The sequence below is a fragment of the Poecilia mexicana genome, unplaced genomic scaffold, assembly GCF_051168715.1.
Source record: "Poecilia mexicana isolate PSO_F unplaced genomic scaffold, ASM5116871v1 scaffold_22, whole genome shotgun sequence".
Lineage (NCBI taxonomy): Eukaryota > Metazoa > Chordata > Actinopteri > Cyprinodontiformes > Poeciliidae > Poecilia > Poecilia mexicana.
The window spans coordinates 12,038,575-12,054,523 of NW_028263391.1; the positions used below are offsets into that span (position 1 = coordinate 12,038,575).

Here is a 15,949-nt window from a genome sequence, read left to right on the forward strand (position 1 = left end):
ACATGCACCAGGCTTTATTCAGAATAGAACCACTGACATGAGCAAAGTTGCAGCATTTCCCTAAAAGAATTTGTACTTCTGTCTGTGCTGAACTGAAAACAAACGCAGCAGTGTGTTTGTTTTGTCTCCTCGGCGCACAGAACGGACCCACCGCACGATCTGATAGTTGAGATGTTACCTCCCTCACTAATGAGGCTGCAGGCTGAGCAGTATGCTGTTGGATCTTCCTGCGTTACATGATAACAGATCAACAGACCAGTAGGGTCAGTCTGCCACAGTCAGAGTAACATGATCAGAATAAGTGTTTGCATGAACGCTGTTCGGATGATCAGTCGGCATAAGCCAGCCCTCTCGGTTCACATTCATTCCAATAGATCTGAAACCAGTCAGAATATTCCGACTGGGGCCGATTTTAATTCCCATCGTTGGTTTATTTGGATTTCTTATGCTCATGTAAACATACCCAGAGACTGCAAGCTGCCATTGTGCAACGTCTCTGCTCTGGCCTCATCTATCCAAAGGTCTTTGTTTCTGAAGTTTTGTAATAAAAGGAAGCACATCAGATTCTTCTTGGTAATCCATTCAATTCCCCCTGCTAAATAAATGAATTACAAACGCTCAGGGAGGCATGCAGAGTTTGAAATGGAGCTGGTAATTCTTCATTTCTTTGAACCTTCACGGACTATCTTGCAGTGAATTTGCTGTCTCGTTCCTTTCTGAGAAGATTGGCAGCTGTCCTAAATGTGTTGCTCTTCTGAATAATGTTAATTCTAGAAAGACATTGAAATATTAGATCTGGCTTCATGTAATTTTATGAGCACTTAACCAAGTGTATTAACAGCTTCCTGGCTTTACATTTCCAGTTAAATCCAATGGAAGCAGCAAGCATGTTTATCCACAAACAGCTTTTCATTTAAAGACCAGAACATCCTCATTGTGTCCTGAAAAATGATATATTTCACCCATTTAATGTCTTACAGTCACACCTTAGTCGTACGAGAACGCACCGAACTTCCTTCTTTTTACACGGTTCATCAGCTGAAACCAATTCGATAGCAACACCTAACATTTAAAACTTTTGCATAACTGTATCATGACGATCAGATTTGAGAGATGAACATAATTCTCTCTGCAGGTTATCAGATGATGCAAAACAGTTTGTCTCTCTGTCTGAGTAGAACTTGACACGGTTTATTGGCCACTGTGTGCAGATTTGAATACAAACAGACGCTTCGTTGTTGCAGATGGGCTGCAGAGACACTTTTCAGAACAATGGGGGGAGGAAGCCTGAGACTGAAATTAATACAGCTTTTGTCTTCCTACAGATGAGCAAGCATGTCAGTCAGCCAGTCAGGGCTGGAAATTCCTGTGAATGAGGAGGGATTTCAGGCTGGAAAAGCGCCTGCCTTGCAGATCTGTTGTGCACAGAATTGCAAACAGACAGGAGAACAGAAAGTAAACAATTTTACCCGACTCGATTCAGCCTATCATCAACTTCTAAAGTAGTTAGACCTCATTAATTTCACGGCATAATCTCCGTTCTCAAAGTCCGTGCCGGTCACTACGGACAGAAACCTCAGCCAGCGGTGGCACTGCTATCTTGGCGAGCCATTAAAGGCGGAATCTCGAGCCATTCGCCGAGATTTACAGCGGCTGCAGTGTTGAAGATAGATGCAGCTGCGCCTGCTGCTGGACAGTCGATGGGACAAGACATATTTGCTCATGAATTCAATTAACTGCACACAGTCACGCTCGATTGGTGCGAGCTCTGCCCAATCACTATTACTATCCGTCATGCTCCCTGCCGGAGAGAGCAACATATCGAAGGGCGGACAGGGTGGGGATGGGAGGGGAAAGTAATACCTTTAACATTCCCGGGATAATGATTTTCATGTTGCTGTCATTTACTGCAGAAAAATTGCACTTTATCTGATTTTCCTCATTAACGTTTTCATATTTTATGGGTGTCTTGTAGTAAATAAGTCTTACAAGTGTTTTTCCTTGATTTGCACAACTCTGATATGCTCATCTCGCCGTTGGGACAAAAAGCTAACCCATCCCTGTCTTATTAGTACTTGAAGTTAACCGTTGACTACAAACCTGCTTCATTAGAACTGATCACAGCATCTTAGTGGCGTTACAATGTGTCAAGTTTCCTGAACAGAGGTCAAAAATGTAAGTGTCCTGATCATTGAGCCACTTTGTCATCATTTTTGTCTCATCACACGTTTCTGAATCAAGCTAGAAAACGCAGATGATCACCAAATTGCTCCTGGATTGTTGGTAGACGTTCCTAACGATGTGTCCTAATGGGTTTATTCACAAACACAATGAGAATATTAACAAATGTGAAAAGTTGTGATTCTAAAATACATTCTGCAAAAAAAAAAAAAAAAAAAAAAATCAATGCAGCTGAAATGTTTTTAACCGTACATTGAAGCCAGGCTGTAAATCTCAACGGGGCTCAACGAATCTGGTTCTCTGATCGCAGCAGATGGACATTTTCATAATTTCTATAGGTTGGCGTGTACTGTAGCTACACACTAATTAGAGTGTACAGTCTGACATTAAATTGATTAAACTGCCTCGGTGAATGCATTAAGAATTTTATGCCAATGTTCTTATTGCCAACACTGAATCGGATTGGATTTAAGGTTGCTGTATGTTAATTACTGGCTTTGATTCAAAAACGCTGTAGGTCTGGAAAAACCCCGAAAGTTTCTCCTCCACGTCAGATTAGGGTTGATTTAGACATCTGTTTCATTTGGCGTACGGATGCTGAGAACACTTTACTCGGTGCCCTGGGCCATTTAACATTTGCTCAGTATCTTAAAATGAAACAGCCTGTGTAGATTGCTTTGGAAAGGTGCCTGCAACAGACAACCAGTTTGTGTTGAGGGTTTGCTTCTTGAGGAAATGCCTAAGGCAAGAGATTAGAGGCAGAGTGTGATGAAGACTAGTGCTGCCAGATAGGGGTTTTGCTCTGCATGCTGAATCTTCTGGTAACTGATGGGCTTTGTTTTTTCTAAATGACTCAGATTTTTTCTTTGCTACCAAGATTTTTCTTCAACAGTTTCCAAACAATGATTCATCTCTTTAAAACCTTCAGGAATTTCAGAGAATCAAAGAGAAAAATAAGCATTTAGCTCAGAGTAAATGAGCCTGAAAGAATATTTTCATGATTTTGACACAGTGAGTTTCAACGTTGTCAATGTGAAGAACGGCGGCCTTACGAGCAACCAACAATGAAATCTTTTCAATCTTGGTGTCAAGCCAGTTTTGTTGTAATGCAAACATCTAACAAGTAAATGAGCCAGTTTTTTTCAAACTCTTTAGACATGCCATTGTGGGGGAAAAAAGGTCATAACTCTGTAAAATCTAAACTGTAGCCATACATTTTAAGGGTCAATTAGTATATAGACAAATTTTTCCAAATGCACAGTTGTCAAAATTTCAATCTTCTAACCTTAGAAACCCCCCAAAGTCTAAAGCAATGCTTTTCAAAAGGGGAAAGGGTATCCCTCTCTCTGGCTCAGGGGTCAGTTTTGCCTCAAGCAGAAAGAGTTCAGATATCTCAGTTAGAAAAGAGTCGGGTTTTTATTACACCTATGCAGAAACACAGCCTGGTCTCCACCACGCCACGCCATATTGATTCAGTAATTCATGGAAAAAGAGGTTAAACCAAGTATCAGGTGCATAGAAATGAACATTTCACAAGCCAAGAATGTCTGTTTAATAAAAATCATTTTCTTAAATTAATCTTGTCAAGATACTGAATTTGGAGTTTTTATTATCTGGAAGGCAATATCATCTAACTTACATCAATATTTTACGCTACGTGTTATGAATTTATATAAAATACGAGTTTCACTTTCTGACACGAGTGACAAAAAAATACTGGACTTTTTGGAGGTATTCCAGTTTTTTTTAGATATATCTGTGTACTGTCGGATGTGAATCTGTTTTTGTGCGTCAGGATAGAAGAGAAGTCGCCCGCTGCTCTGAGCAAAGGCGTCTCAAATCACATTTTTATACACCTGTTTGACATTGTGAACTTTGCCCACATGCACATGAATGAATCTGGTGTGCGCTCATGATTTGATGCCTGTTTATAAGATTGACTGCAAACAATGCATTCAGTTGTACTCTATTGCTCATCTTCACAGACCACTGATTTCGTGCATGACATTGCGAATGTTTTTTATTTCTGACATTTTAACACGCGGTATCCTGACGGTGCCATTAAGACACAAAATTGGATCTAGACGTTTCTAATTTAAGTGATCAAAGAAATTAAAATCTCAATATTCTGCTGTGACTATTAAGGGACTTTGCTTGGCTCCCTCTGTACCTCATCCCACTTCCTTCCCTCCCTACCTCGCCATTGCTGCATTTGATTGATGTGCCTCGGGACATCCTCATCACGTGTATCTGTTCATGACGTATGGCGTTGCTGTGATGCTCCATTGAGAACCTGCCGCAGCATGGCACAATGGGTAAGGAAATGGTCCAGGAGAGAGAAGGTCACTGGTTCAATTTTCCTCAGGGTTCACAGCTGCCATGTCTTAGGCTTTACCTACTTTTTCCTTCCTAACACACGGGCACAAACACTTAAGAGGCTTTCCAAAGGACAAACCTTTGTTATCTCTCTGCCGTGCTACGGCACACCGACAAAGTCAAAGTCAAATCTGAGATTGATATGATCTGGTAATGAGCTTGTCAGTCCACACGGTCGCTTCTGTTTACATCCAGGATGAAAAATATATTAAGGGTTAAGATCCTTCATGATGTTTGCTTTGTTGCGATCATAAAGGACTGTCAGAATGCGAGACACAGCCACACAAGTCACTTTCAGGTGCTGCAAATTGGATTGCTTGTTGGACCGGTGACTGATGACTTAATTAAAGGAGATGGGTTTGAAGGAAGAAAGCAGAAGCGGCGCCATTTATTTCTGCTGTATTGACCATATCTCTGTGCACCACACTGACGAGAAAAATCAGCATCTCTTGGAGAATGTTAAGGTGCAATGATTGACATTGTGAAGAAGACATTTCAGATATAAAAAAAACACAATATGAAAGTGTACAGGTTTTTGTGATGTAAACCATTTTGACTATTTTAAATATTATTCCCACATTTAATCTGACATGTCCTACTGCATGTAAGCCCTTACAACACTTGTTGATTTAAGCTCATCATTCAGTCCGAGTCTATCAGCATGCTATGGCTTTAGAATGTGGCTCGTGTCAATCTAAATCTTAAAATCTTCATGTTGAATGTCGAGCTTTGACCCATAACATGTCCAATTATTTATAATGGTCAGGTGAAGCATAAAGCACAAAGAAAAGGTTGTGCTCTTTTATAACCTGTGCAAACTCTCACTTTAGCTGAATGTTGCATATAAACAAATGTCATGGGAATCCAATACAGACAGGTGATGTTTATTTCTAGTCAATAATATTCAGTATAATTCAAGGCAGGTATAGACTCAAGGAGACTGAATGCTTGATTTGAATCGAAAACCAAGAATCTGTTTTACCTTGTGTACACTTCCTATGTAACTAGGTTCAGCTGGGCTTTGTTCAGGATGCAATGAAGACATTACACCCTGGAAATCACTTCATGACTTTTAAAACCAAACTGGTCACAAAGCAGATTTGCTTAAGTGGTGATTCAAAATTCACAAGAGGAGACTGGACATAAAATTAATCATTAGCATGTGTACTTCCATCAGAATGATTCATAGTGTCTTTGCTGTTATACAACAGCAGCAATGAAAATCAAGAACATTGTTTGTTTGTGTTGAAAGTGATCAAATTAAATTTAAAAGCGCTCTAATTAATGAGCAAAACAAAGTTTGGAATTGATTCTGTCTGAGTAGATGATTGTTGGAAGCATTTGAATAATTTTGTGTGCAAATGACAGGGAGGAAATACGACAAGTATTATTTGGGTGGGAGACTGTTTGCTTGGCTTTATAGGACTGAAGGTAATCTGAGCTCAGGTTTGTGGCAGGTGCTGGAGGGGAAAACGAGGGAGGTGTTGAAAGCCTGAGAGAGTGCCGAGACGGATTAGGGCTTCATTTGGGAGTGGGAGGTGTGCAGTGGGTGTTGTGCTGGGGACCCAGGTGGCGCCTGAGGAGAGTACTGCACGTCTGCGTGCCTTTTCTCTCTGCTCAACACAGCTTATGTGCTGCCTGGCAGGAGAACACTATGAACCCGGATCTGAGAACAATTAGATGCTGTTCAACTATTACTGGATTTGCATGTAATAGAGGTGCCCACTGTGCTCGGCGCCAACAGTGACAAAGACAAAAAAATTTGACTCCGACAATATGGATGGAAACTGAGCTTTTTGATTTTCTGTTGCTTTAATTTCTTTAATATAAGGAGAATCAAGGCAAAGCAGATTTATTTTAAGTGTACAATTAAGGGTACACCGATTACTGACCTTAAAAATGTCACAATGTCAAAGTTAGACCAGAATGTCATATGAAACTTAAAATCACATAACAGATATCCACAACATAAACTAAATTCAGAGGTAAAGTAGCAACCGGGTGTTGCTAATCACACGCAAATTAATCTGACAATACTCAGCAAAATTGCCAAAATCCCCAGAAATCCATCTTTGACTCAAAGGCCTAAGTTAGCATGCTAAATCATGGAACAATTTGAAAAAAGAACTTAAGTTCTTCTCTTGAAAGGAAGAGGTTTCAAGAGAAATCTGGACATCTGGAGAGCAAGACAGACACGTCTAGTCATAACGCACAGTTCCATATTTGGAGAAAACCAACCACAGCGCATCACTGTAAAAAAACCCAAAAAAACCCTGCAGACCAATAGTTGAACTGTAATGGATGTGTGATGATTTGGGTTTGTTTTGCAGCCACAGATACTAAATATCCCATGATATTTAGATTAGAGCAAATGTGAGGCCACCTGCTCCAAACTGAGTCGTCAACGGGACAGTAATTGCCAACAAAGCAACAAATCTACAACAAAATGGCTGATAAAATAAAACCAAACCTCAAACCTCAAACTGATTGAAGTCCTGTGGTGGGACCTTAAGAGAGCCATGCAAAAACAAATATCTGCAAATCTCAATGAACTGAAAAAGTTGGAAAGAAAGGCGATTTAAAAATCCTTAATGAAATAAGAGTGGTAAGGGTGTAATTAACTGGTAATTAATTTTCCAATGCGAGTTTGTACACTTGTGAAAAATTATCAGGCCTTGGCAAACACCAGATAATTTTTATATTTTTACATAAAACTACAGAAATAAAACAGGTTGTTTTCCTCCGACAGGGTAACCAACACCTATAAGTTAAAGTTAAATGTCCACTTTTTACAGTTCCTTGTCTTCATTATCTCTCTCACTTCTGGCATATCAGAAAGCCTCATTTAGATCACACAGATTCGGACGTTGCTGGTTTGTTATCAGATGACCAGCTGGGGGAGTTAAACCGGATGAAATCAAAAGTTCTTCCCTGTAGCTCCAACCTGAAGTCCAAACACTTCATTCAGAATTTTCTCCAGGTTTCTTTTTGAAATAATTTGTGCTCACGATAATCTACAAAGTTAAAGACATTTAATTTGTCCTAGTGCAGAAAAATATAATGAGCAGGACATTCAGAAGCAGGGAGTAAGAAGAGACCACAGGCAGGGGGAGAAATTCATAGCATAATGTTGAGGTAAGATTCCAATTTTATTAATTTTGAATAGACAATTTAGTTATTAGGGGGGTAAATGGGAGTAGAACCAAGATTTATTTCCAAATCACAGAAAAAGAGTCAGGTTCTCAATATAGTCATTATAGTGACCAAGAAATTACAGTAGCGCTGCAGGAGGCCACCAACAGCTGGAAAAATGTCACAAAAATGCCAGTTAAAGATAAACGATGACATCAGGGAATCACAATGCAGAACTGAACATCTGTTCGGCATCATTTGGTGAGTCTGCTTGACAGCTAAAGGTGCAAAGTTCCCCTGAATAACCTTGTTAGAAACGCAAAAAACCTTGCCAGCAGTAGGTGAAGGGCATATTGTGTTTGTGGATGTAGGGCAGCTGGTAGGAAAGGAAGAACTGCATGAAATTATCAGGAAAGCTCTCACACCAATGAGATGCAGATGTAAAAAGAAGTATTTTAATAGATTCTGGCTAAAACAGAACAGTTATGTACAGAATGGATGGACTAGTAAACCCCACTGTATGACCCGCTTCAAACTCTGCGTCCCGAATAGAGAACTTGAGAAATTTTGTGAATGACTGTGGATATACTGAATTTAATAGTTTTTGATCTCCCCAACAGTCCAGTTTTAAGAAACAGCGAACAACTTTCTACAAAGGTTTCGGTGATTTTATGCAACCCTTCTCTGGACAAAACTGTTATGCTGCACTTTTTACGCAATTATTAAAAATATTTACTACTTCAAAGTCATCATATCTCATCCTAGTGACTGCAGGATACAGGCCTTTCAGCTGGCTTTTTAAAGGATCGTCCTGGTCGTTAAGGTATATCTGGTGTTTGGACAATCAAGATAAGAAGTAGGTGTCTTTTAGAGGGGATCTTAAGTATTTGTGAATTTCAGCAGCTGTGGTCAAATAAGGACATTACAGCAGTTATCCCTGCTACATTGTATAAATAAGGCACTCCGATCTGATTCATGACATACATATCTTGGCAAATAAAAAAAAAAACGTTTTCTCTTTGACAGAACTGAATCAAGTTGTTCATTAAACACAATAAAACCACTCGCTGTTGACACCGTGCAATTTTACATTGACCACAATGACATTATACGATTGCTCCCTTTAGGTCCCTGCAGACATTGGGCGCCATTTATCATGGAGCACCGAGATTCATCAATGGACGTAGAGATTCATCAGCTCCTTTATTGCCCACACTCGGATATTTTCATTCAGAAATCAATGACTGCTTTACTAGCACCGTTTCTAGCCTCCTTTCCATCACTAAAGGAGAGTGACTACAGACTCTATTCAAAGAGTCTGAATAGATTTCTACTGGAAAGGCTTCATCCTACACAGTCCTTTCCACATGGAAAGGACCAGATCCAGCTTACGGGTTTCAAACAATGGAGGAAATATTACTGGAGGGTTTTCCTTCTTTTAGTGTTTTATTACTTGTATCTTTTGCTTCTATTTGACAATTTCAAGCAATCTGTTGTAATTGCTAAACTGTATCTTTTCAACAGGTTTTTCTCCAAATAAAAAAATTACAAAGCATGTAGCTTTCAGATTGCCTTTCATTGTGCAGCTGAAAAATTAGAGAGAACATCTTGTCTTGATGGGCTCATAAATGTCTTGATGTTATTTCTTGCAGAGAACTTTCCTGTTGTAAGGACATATGCTGGTCGCCCCCCCGCCCCCCCAATCTGTTACCGTAAACCATAAGAAACTTAAGAAAACAAATCCACTCAATAAAAACTCAAAGTCTGAATAATTTCTGTTTGAGAAAAAAAATCCCAAACACATCTGTCACGGCTTTGATTCCAAAGGAGGGTGTCTTTTTTAAGTTACAAAAATGTTGGCTGCACTGTCTGTCAATAGAATACACAGCCTAAAAAAAAGCTCTAGAAATGACATCAAAAAGAACAGAACAGTGTGAAATAGTGCAAATTACAGATTTGAGTTTGATCCCCATAATTAAGGTTTAGAGCCTAAAGAAATAGTTAATGTAATCTGCATTCATACATCTCTAGTAAGCACGTCAGGATCCCAAATCCCTCTGGGGGAACCAGTTCTGAACTTGTTGATGCTTTAACTTTACTATCGTGTCTCTCAGATTTCTTGAAAATCCCCCGTTGTGCCTCAATTAGATAATCCAAAGCACATAAAGGTTTAACCTAATTTAATTTTAGAATTTCCTAATTTCAAACTGCAAAATGCCCGAGGTGGGATGTTCAGATACCTCTTCAATTATGATAAAGTTTAAATAACCATAACAACATGTTCTTGTCATCATTATGAGCTGAACTTGGGTTTAGCAGTAACTCATCCCTTTAGTGATTTTCTTTGAATCTCAAATAAGTTGTGAACTCGTTTAAGAACAGCTTTTTTTAGTTCATCAGATAAATGGTGGCTAATTGGCATTTCCTGTCATGAGTCCAAGGACAACAGATTACTGTTTTCAGAAGGTCCGTGGAATTATAATCATGATTAGATGATGATCTTATTTGCATTTTTTGTCTTAGGAGCCAAAAACACTAAAAAGATTAGACTGTTCAAAGGCCAACATGAATTAAGAGTTAACCGAGTGAAGCTCTGCTTTGTTTTGCTGTCGGTGTTAATTTCAATCATCTGTTCCCTTTAGGTTAAAAGAAGTAAGTCATAAAAACCCTCACTGTGTTAATATAATAATAGTAATAAAAAAAATCACCCTATTTCAATTATTATTCAAATTTCCGCAGGTTTAAGTTCTCCACAATATAAATTTTTTTTTTTTATTATCTGTAAGTATTAACAGAATTCTGTCAATTTCTTATGGGTGTTAGTTTGACAAAATACATAAATGAAATACAACATTAATCTCATTAAAGTGTTCAAGTACAAAGCAGATGTGTGAAACTACTGTACCATGCTTTTACTGATGGTGTGAAACAGAGCTGCTGTGTTGCAGACCCACCTTCCTCTGTAACGCTGATTATGATTTACTAGATCTGACAGATGAGTACTGATCAGATAATGCCTTTTCTTAATACCAGGTTGTCCCAGTGAATTGTAATGGGCACCATTATGTTTAAGATATTTAGAGTGCATTCACACCAGGCCTGTTCAGTCCACTTTAATCAATCTCTAGTTTCTTTTCCTGGTAAGTCTGGTTTGTTTGGGGAGATGTGAATGCATAATCAAACTCTGATGTGGACCAAAAAAAGCGAACTCTGGTCTGCCTGCAAACCTAAACCTTGGTTCAGTCGAAGTGAACTCTGCTGTGGTCTGTGCCAAGCGGACCGCTCCAGAACCTTTAACTTAGAACTGATTGACTTGGGTCAAACCTTAAGGTTTCTCACAATAGCTTATTTGTGCATGTGCTGAAAGAAATACTTCTGGATCGCTGTTCAATGTGCTTCACTTGATTAGGATAGAGTCCAGAAAATACTTATTTCTATTCTTAATTATGTCCTAAATTATGTCCTGTTAATGGTTTCAATACAAAACACATAATATATACCTTTTGATATCATTATTTAAAATGTAGATTTACAAAGTGTAACTTTTTTATTTATACAGTATTTAAAATATGACTTCCCCTTAAAGGATCTACTTTCCAGTACGTTGTTATAATTCCCTCAATGAATAGAAACTAAAACAAAGAAAGAAATGACTTCCTCAAAGTATTTCTTTTACCGCATGCTCAAATGAGCTAACAGCACTCATCTTGCTTCCAGGACAAATCATGCAGTGACGCTAACATTAGCTCGCTCCCAGTGTTGTGATTCATGGGTATTTCTGCTAATAAGCTGTTCGCTTTGCAGTCCCAGTTAATCACATGCAGACAAAACTTACAGAAGAACTTCGTACTGAACACTGTAATTAATGACTAGCTCCACCTTTAACAGCTCTCTCCCTAATGGCCTGTAGCTAAGGGTGCTCTAAAATTAAGGTGTGGACTGCATTCGGATTTACTTGACTTTTAATTTGAATCAGATGGAAATCATACATGTTTTGATAACGCTGATCTGTTTCTGGACTAACTGAGTGGAGGACACCCTGCTTGTCATCCAATGTCAGCTGCAGACTGCTCAGTGCTCTGCAAGATTAACCCCGTGCCACTAACACAATGCCATTTTAACATAAAAGTAGCAGCAGTGAGAGCTTGTAAATTACGAAAGAGGTTCCACAGAAAATGAAATGGATCACTTGTAGTGCTGCAGATTTTACTGAAGCTTAAACTGATCAGCCTGTCTAAAAATCTAAACTCAAAACTGTGTTTATAAATGAATGTCAAATTGCAAGAGCATTTCACATAAAAATGTCTAGGCAAAAGTAATGCACGGCAATGTAATAACAAGTTTGTAAACAACTTTATATCCTTGTAGGGATCTCCTGAGCTCTGCTGCCAGCTTCAAAATTTAATTTGGCTCATGATAAGAAGCCCTTGGTTGGTTATCTTTACTTCATTACTCCTTTGTAGCCGAGTTCTGGAGACTCTCATTCTGTCTGGTAAACAAGTTGTCATTTTCGAACTTAGATGTACTCACTGAGGCAACTCATGCATCTACACATTAAACAAAACATGTGGCAAAGGCATCTGAGTATTGCAAATGCATACAATGCTTTGTTTAATTAATTTAACAACTGAAATCCATTTGCATCTTTTAAACTCTGCTTATAGGAAATGGGGATTTCACCTCTATGACCTTAAAAATGCAGCCATTACATGTTGAAGTGGAAGCTGCTGTGTCTCTGTGTCTAGTTCAGAGGAAATTGAATCAGTTATATTAATTCAATTTGGGAGAATTTTAGGTTGACAGAGGAGGATATTATCTGAGCCTTGACCAGTCTACGCATTTCATTGCACAACACGGCATAATGAAGTTAAAAATCACAGAAAGTAAGCTGTGCGACTTCCAGACATGTTTGAGCAGATTTGGGAACGGTGCAGACATGTGAGACACATTTAGCCGACACACACACACACACATGAAGAACCAACTCTTGAAGGACATCGTGATTGGACGTGTTCAAAAAGAGTTCCCACACTTTTCTACTGAATACATTTTTAAACAAACAATATTAAAAGCTTTTCCAAATAAAATAAAAGGCTTCGCCGTACTTACCCATGGTGCAGTTGGTGGTGAAGTGAGGTTCGACTGTGGCAGTATCATCATGGGGGATCCGCTGATCGTAGCTGGCTGAGATCCGAAAAGGAGACCCCCTGTTGGTGCGCAGGGTGAGGTGGACCACTGCCCAGCTGCCGAGGAGAGAAAGCAGGAGTAGGGTCAGTGCAATGAGCAGACACCACGGCTGACAGAAACAGCGGCAGCATCTGTGAGGGTTCGGCGTCAGCAGGGTCTGGGCCGGCTCGGTGGAGGCTCCCGGGGGCTCAGAGGGAGGACTGTCCAGGGCTTCCCTGGAAGTCGTCACTGGGACTTCCTCATCCTCTTCCATTTTGGGAGGGTCCCCTTCTTCCTTTGTCTGCTGATGCATAGCCCACCCTCAAAGCCCACCTCACAAGATAATCCAGTTCAGGTAGTGATCTGTGCCTGGACTTGAAAGAGGAAAAGGGCAGCAGGTGTGCAAGCCGAGAAACACCACCACCACCACACTCAGGTGAAGTTTTCTGTGTGTGTGAGAGAGAGAGTGCTGCACTGAATGCCGTCCTTCCTCCACCAGTGGCGGGCTTTGTGCACTTCAACTGGCTCTAATTTTATTAAGCAAATTGCGTTGATTTCTCTCTGCCTCGGAGCTCATCAACAATCTCTCTCTCTCTCTCTCTCTCTTCCTCCCTGTCTTCCTCTTTTTCTCCTCCCCCCCGTTTGCTGCCCATCCCCTCAGTTTCGAATAAAGGCATTAAATATAAGCAGACTCCTGTAAACACATTTCACTGATGAGATTTTTTTGGGGGGTTTTGGTTTACCAGGCATTTGCAGGCTGACCATGACCATCTGCTCCCGGTAGCCAGAATTATCTTCATATTACAGGAGTCACAAATGCCTAGTCACATATTACACGCTTCAGGGATCAAATCCTCACAGACAAAAAATACAGTTGAAAAATCAAAATAAGTGAGGGGTTTTTTTTGTGCTAATTTTAGGACATACTTTAACTCTAACAACTAAAGTCCTACTATGTTTTTCGTCTTTTTAAACATGAGAGAGAGAAAGAGGTGTCTGTATATTTTAACTGTATCAGATGGTGGACAATTTTGAGAGATTTCCCATCCTACGTTTTCCCCAAACAAATCAGTTTCGCACTGATTTGGGTATTTTTGAAGCACGAGCTAACATAGTTGCTTCAAATAACTAAAATAATAATAATAATAAAAGCTTAGCACAAACTAAATATTTCATGTGTTTTCTTAGCTTGCAGATAAGTAAAATTACGCACAACAAATTATATTTTCAGTTATGGCACTGGGTCATTTCGAGTGTTTTTGGCTCATGATCAGGATTACTGACTATTGTGCATTTAAAATTCATCAGCAGTGGACGCAAACAAACAGAAGGGATTAAATTTTAAACAAACTTGTATTTACTTGCAAGAGATGAAAAACAGAAACGGCAAATAGAAAATAAAACACATTTTTAATTGAGATTTTTACAAATCAAGACATAATAAAAATAACTTAGTCTCAAGTGCAGAAAGACATTCAACAGATTTCCCGTCGTCATTCTCTATTAGACAAAGTCAACGTGCAGAATCGGTGTAGAAACCCTTAAGCTCGCCTGTGCTGTTTTACTGTTTGAGTGAAATTAGCCTCAATATGGCAGAAAATTTATAAAAAGAGTACACAAGGACAAACTGATGATAAGTACTGAAGGAGAAAGATCCTTCTTTATTTAAAAAAATAAAGAACAAACAAACTTGAAAAGTTTAATCTGACTGAACCTCAAGGTTTCTGGAACAATGTCACTTTGATAAATGAACCCGGAGCAGAGATGTCTGAACGTAATGCACAACACAATGTTAAGAAAAAAACCTAACACAGCAAATCAGCATCAAACATAACAACTGGCAGTCATGATGGAGGAGGAATGATGACCAGGATTAATTCTCTCTTTATGCCACTCAGCTAAATACTTCCTAAAAGTTAAACGCCATGGTATTCATAATAAAGCAAATATTTATGTTTTAAGGCTAGATTTGTCTTTTACAATTGATGCAAAACTACAAAGGAACAAATATGGAAATGTTTTCCTGTTTGGTAAAGACTTTAAAGGGTCTCAAAATGGTTTGCTCTGTTATGCTGAGAGAACTTAGCATAACCCAACATTTCAATTATGATGAGCGCACTGGGAAATAGGAAGCTGCCTGTGTTTGTTGCGGAGCTTATTTTATGCTTTGTTAGTCGAGCAAATACAAATGCACATTCACACACAAACAGGTTGTGAATTCTTTCTTATTTCCCAAACGCCTAAGCTCCAACCCAACATTTCTAACTTCTCCATGTTTTCCCCAATCGCTCTCACCTCTGCGCCGTCACTTCTCTTCACTCTTTGCCCCCACCCTCCCCTCTCTGCTTTTATCATCCCAACGCAGCACAAAGCAGAGGGGGGGATGCTGACCAAATAGGAAATGATGTCGCAGCTCCAAAGTGCGGTGTTACTGAGCACCTCTGCAGTGTTGGACCTGCTCCCTGCTACACTCCATAACAGGGAGGAAATGAAACCCTGGATACAGTGAGTGCTGTCACCGTGTCCATGATAACCTTGAAATGATGGCACTGAGCAATATGTGCCGTACATGCTGTTAGTGAAATCACCGTGGGTTCAGCCACAGGTCAAATCAAAGAAAACAACTGCCTCTAGGGCTAAAACAAAGACACATGTGAAGAGTATATGACAAATCCAAAATATGATCATACTAAAATCAACAGAGCCAAAGTGAAAAAATTTAATTCCATCTGCTAAATTATTGGAAATATTCTCCTCAAGTCCTGGAGTGCTAAATTATGTTTATAGCTTATCATGGTTAGGTCTCTGCAGGCTCATGCAGGACTGATTAACTGAGTAGCATATCAGAGCAGAGCTGCCAAGCAACATCACTCAAACATTTAATTCCCATTATTATTGGACCATCCAAGCAAGGTGGTCCTAAATGTAAATTAATTAAATAAAAATGAATGTTAAAGGCTCTTGTTGTGGGATTTATGTGCCCGGGTAATCTGCAGGCTGATGTTAGTCATTCTCATTTTTGGCCCATTGTGTCTTGTAAACAGCTTGTTGGTTATTCAAAATCATCTGACCTTTGTTCACAATGCTGCTTGGT

The 15,949-nt window shown here is 39.4% G+C and overlaps 1 protein-coding gene across 1 annotated transcript in view; it reads right to left on the minus strand.

The window, feature by feature from the left end:
• Nucleotides 1–13,337, minus strand: part of alk (ALK receptor tyrosine kinase) — a 90,205-nt gene extending 76,868 nt beyond the window's left edge. Inside the window, exon 1 of the mRNA XM_015008156.2 lies at nt 12,799–13,337. Coding sequence (XP_014863642.2) covers nt 12,799–13,168 — 370 coding nt within the window. The 5' untranslated portion in view covers nt 13,169–13,337. The remainder of the gene's footprint in view (nt 1–12,798) is intronic.
• Between the last annotated feature and the right edge of the window lie 2,612 nt (nt 13,338–15,949).